This window comes from Mastomys coucha, unplaced genomic scaffold, assembly GCF_008632895.1.
Source record: "Mastomys coucha isolate ucsf_1 unplaced genomic scaffold, UCSF_Mcou_1 pScaffold12, whole genome shotgun sequence".
Lineage (NCBI taxonomy): Eukaryota > Metazoa > Chordata > Mammalia > Rodentia > Muridae > Mastomys > Mastomys coucha.
The window spans coordinates 30,735,112-30,738,754 of NW_022196894.1; the positions used below are offsets into that span (position 1 = coordinate 30,735,112).

At 43.2% G+C, this 3,643-nt stretch overlaps 2 protein-coding genes across 3 annotated transcripts in view; one reads left to right on the forward strand and one right to left on the reverse strand.

The window, feature by feature from the left end:
- Window positions 1-3,643, reverse strand: part of Iqcg (IQ motif containing G) — a 104,451-nt gene that overhangs the window by 73,814 nt on the left and 26,994 nt on the right. The gene's annotated exons all lie outside the window — the stretch shown is intronic.
- The window catches only part of Lmln (leishmanolysin like peptidase), a 63,096-nt gene that overhangs the window by 28,368 nt on the left and 31,085 nt on the right, over window positions 1-3,643 (forward strand). For both annotated transcript variants that reach the window (XM_031363693.1, XM_031363694.1), the window contains exons 10-11: window positions 545-652; window positions 2,149-2,225. In XM_031363693.1, coding sequence (XP_031219553.1) covers window positions 545-652; window positions 2,149-2,225 — 185 coding nt within the window. The remainder of the gene's footprint in view (window positions 1-544; window positions 653-2,148; window positions 2,226-3,643) is intronic.

Below are 3,643 nucleotides of genomic sequence, written 5' to 3' on the forward strand. Positions count from 1 at the left end.
ATGCAACCATGAGGACCAGAGTCCATCACCCATGTAAACGAGCTGGGAGTCCCACTAGCACCTGTAAGTCCAGCTTCAACACTTGGGTACCCTTTGCCTGTGTTCACGCTCTCAAATATACACACACACAAATAAACAGTTTTTAAAACAAATCTTGAGAGAGAAAAATATTAAAAGAAATAATAGTTTCCTAACCAAGAAGAATATAATAGCATCAAAATATTTAACTATATTGAAAATCATATATTAAAGAGGTTCTGTCACTTGGATGGCTGTAGAGATGGCTCAGCAGTTAAGAGCACTGACTGCTCTTCCAGAGGTCCTGAGTTCAAATCCCAGCAACCACCTGGTGGCTCACAATCATCTGTAATGGAATGTGATGCCCCCTTCTGGTGTTGTCTAAAGAGAGTGACAGGTACTCACATATATAAAATAAAGAAATCTTAAAAAAAAAAAAAGGAGGTTCTGTCTCATCAAACTAATTCTTTACAGAGTGGCTGCTGTCTCACCCTACTCTTGTGGGTGTTTGTTTTCTGATTCTCAGGAAGAAGCTCGGAAGCATTTTAACTGTCCGGTCCTAGAGGGGATGGAGCTTGAAAACCAAGGTGGGATGGGCACAGAGCTCAACCACTGGGAGAAGCGCTTGCTAGAGGTCTGTCCCAGCTTGAAGGATGGTTGTCTTTACTGTGGTAGGGAGCATTTTAACAGGGCATGGCATTCGAAGGGAAAACGCTTTAGTGGCTAGACTCAATTCTTGGATCTGCCAAACTTCACTCATTTACTTATTTATTTATTTAAATTTTATTTACTTTATATTCCAACTGCAGCTTCCACTTCTTCCTCTCCTTCCAGTCTCCCCGCACCCCCCCACCTACCCCTCCCCTATTTCTCTTCAGAAGAGGGTCAGCCTCAATGGATAGCAACCAGCCATGACATATCAAGTTGGATCTCTTAAGTTTTAAAAGCTACATTATATTGTATTATATAAATAGAAGAAGCCTGTGTTAATAACCATTGTGTTTTAAATAATAAATATTTTTTATTTTTAAGACAATGTCTTATTATTTAGTCAAGGCTGGCTGTGAACTTAGAGCAACCCTCCTGCCTCTGCCCCTGCCACTGAATTCTGAGATTGCAAATGTGTACCACCATGCTCAGCTAAAAAAATTATGTTTTTTGCTTTGTAGTACTAGGACATGACCCCACATTCTACAGTTCCCATAGAAGGGCATTAGCACATACAGCATGCCAGCGCAGCAGAATCAGGCATTTTTCTTGTGTTATACCCAGGAAGCTGTCAGCAGCACCTCTCTCCCTCAGCTGCAGTATAGGAACAGGGAACCCCGCCGTAGATGGATACAAGACCTGTTGACCTAAGAGTACTGTGACCCGAGTAGGAGCTATTTATTACCTTTTTAGTGTTTCCATAGACATAACTTTCTAGACTCCATGAAGATCACACCCAATAGCCGTTTTACACAATGACGTTCCAAACTGGCTTACTAATGGGTTCATTTAAAGAAATCTCAAGCCCAGGGGTGCATAGTAGGTCATTACATACTGCTACCAGGTAACATCCTGTATTTATTAATCCCATGTCACATTTGTTTGTTCAGAAAAAAACAATCTGGAAGTAGAATTAAGACTCTGGAAGTGAAATGTTTTGCACAAATAGTATGTGTGTATCTATATTTCTTCTTAGAAATCTGATTACATAGTTTCAGCAAGTAGAACTCATGACGGGAGGTCATAAGCTTAGCAACATAGTTTTTGTGATCACAAAGTTGAGAGTTAGGAAAGCTTTTCCTTTGTAAATCCATGTACTCACCCCTCCTGTCTCTAACCGCAGTGCCTGTCTGGACCACGCACTCACCTGACTTTGTTGAGGGAGCATGAACGTTTGGCAGCAGTGCTCCTCACTCTGTAGATGCTTCTATTAGTTTTCCTCTTAAAGCCCGCACTGCTAGTGCAAGGGAAAAGCAAGGGAAAGCCTCAACGATGGAGACTTGAGGCAGAGAGTAGGTTCTGCTTCCTCAGTCCAGACAGCTTAAGGCTTTTGCATTTGATCATTTTCATGTTCAAGAAACATCTTAAATATGCATGGGGTCATAGAGTTGCCTCCTAATACAATGTGTTGGTGATTTTCAGAATGAAGCAATGACTGGTTCTCACACCCAGAACAGAGTCCTGTCTCGGATCACTCTGGCGTTAATGGAGGACACTGGGTAAGGCGGCTGTGGGAGAGTGATCTGTTTGTAAAGTGAAATGAGTATTAATACACAGCTCAGGAAGGCGCTGATATTTCATTTCAAAGCAAAATGTACTTACTGGGTCTTTAACTTTTATGCAGTTTGTTCTTAATATAACAGAGTACTATAACAAAGTCTAAGATACTAGGAAGCCACACTAATATAAAGGGAAAACTAACCTAGATAATTTTGAATTATTTAATTGAGTGAGTAATATATAGATTCCTAGGATTTTCGTTGTTTTGTTTTGTGTGTGTGTGTGTGTGTGTGTGTGTGTGTGTGTGTGTGTGTTTTTCGAGACAGGGTTTCTCTGTGTAGCCCTGGCTGTCCTGGAGCTCACTTTGTAGACCAGGCTGGCCTCAAACTCAGAAATCCACCTGCCTCTGCCTCCCTTGTTTTGTGTTTTGAGACAAGATCTCACTGTGTAGTCCTTACCGACCTGGAACTTGGAGTATAGACTGGCCTGGCCTCAAACTCATAAAGACCCACCTAGCTCTTGCCTCTGCCTCCCACCTGCTGGGATTAAAGGTGAGCCCCAGCACTCCAGTAGAGTCCTAGTCTTTAAAGGAATGGATCTCTCTGGTAAAACCAGTGAACTATTCTATTTAAGTAAAACACTTCCTAACAACTCAGAGTAATTTTAGTGGAAGCATTATTGTCTCTTGCTTTTTCTAAAACAGCCCACAAGAAATTAGAAAATGGCATCAAATTTGAAAACTAGTCATAAAAGTATTGTTAAAACCATGAAAATAGCCGGCGGTGGTGGCGCACGCCTTTAATCGGGAGGGATTAATCCCTGTTCACTCCACCCCGCTTGCTCCAGAGTAATACACTGTAGCTGCTTCAGATGCACTAGAAGAGGGCGTCAGATCTCATTACGGGTGGTTGTGAGCCACCATGTGGTTGCTGGAATCCGAACTCAGGACCTTTGGAAGAGCAGTCAGTGCTCTTACCCGCTGAGCCATCTTGCCAGCCCTAGCTCTCACTGTTTAAAGCACATAGAGACATTGAAGCCAACCTCTGAACCTCAGGCATTGTCACTCACAGGCTTGCACCTTTGCCTGAGTTTGCTCACTTGTAATTAGAGGTAACAGGGTACTCACTCCATGGAGGTGACAGGGTGCTCACTCCATGGAGGTGACAGGGTACTCACTCCATAGAGGTGACAGGGTGTTCACTCCATAGAGGTGACAGGGTACTCACTCTATAGAGGTGACAGGGTGCTCACTCCATGGAGGTGACAGGGTGCTCACTCTGTAGAAGTGACAGGGTTCTCTGTAGAGGTGACAGGGTGTTCACTCCATAGAGGTGACAGGGTACTCCATAGAGGTGACAGGGTACTCACTCCATAGAGGTGACAGGGTGTTCACTCCATAGAGGTGACAGGGTACTCA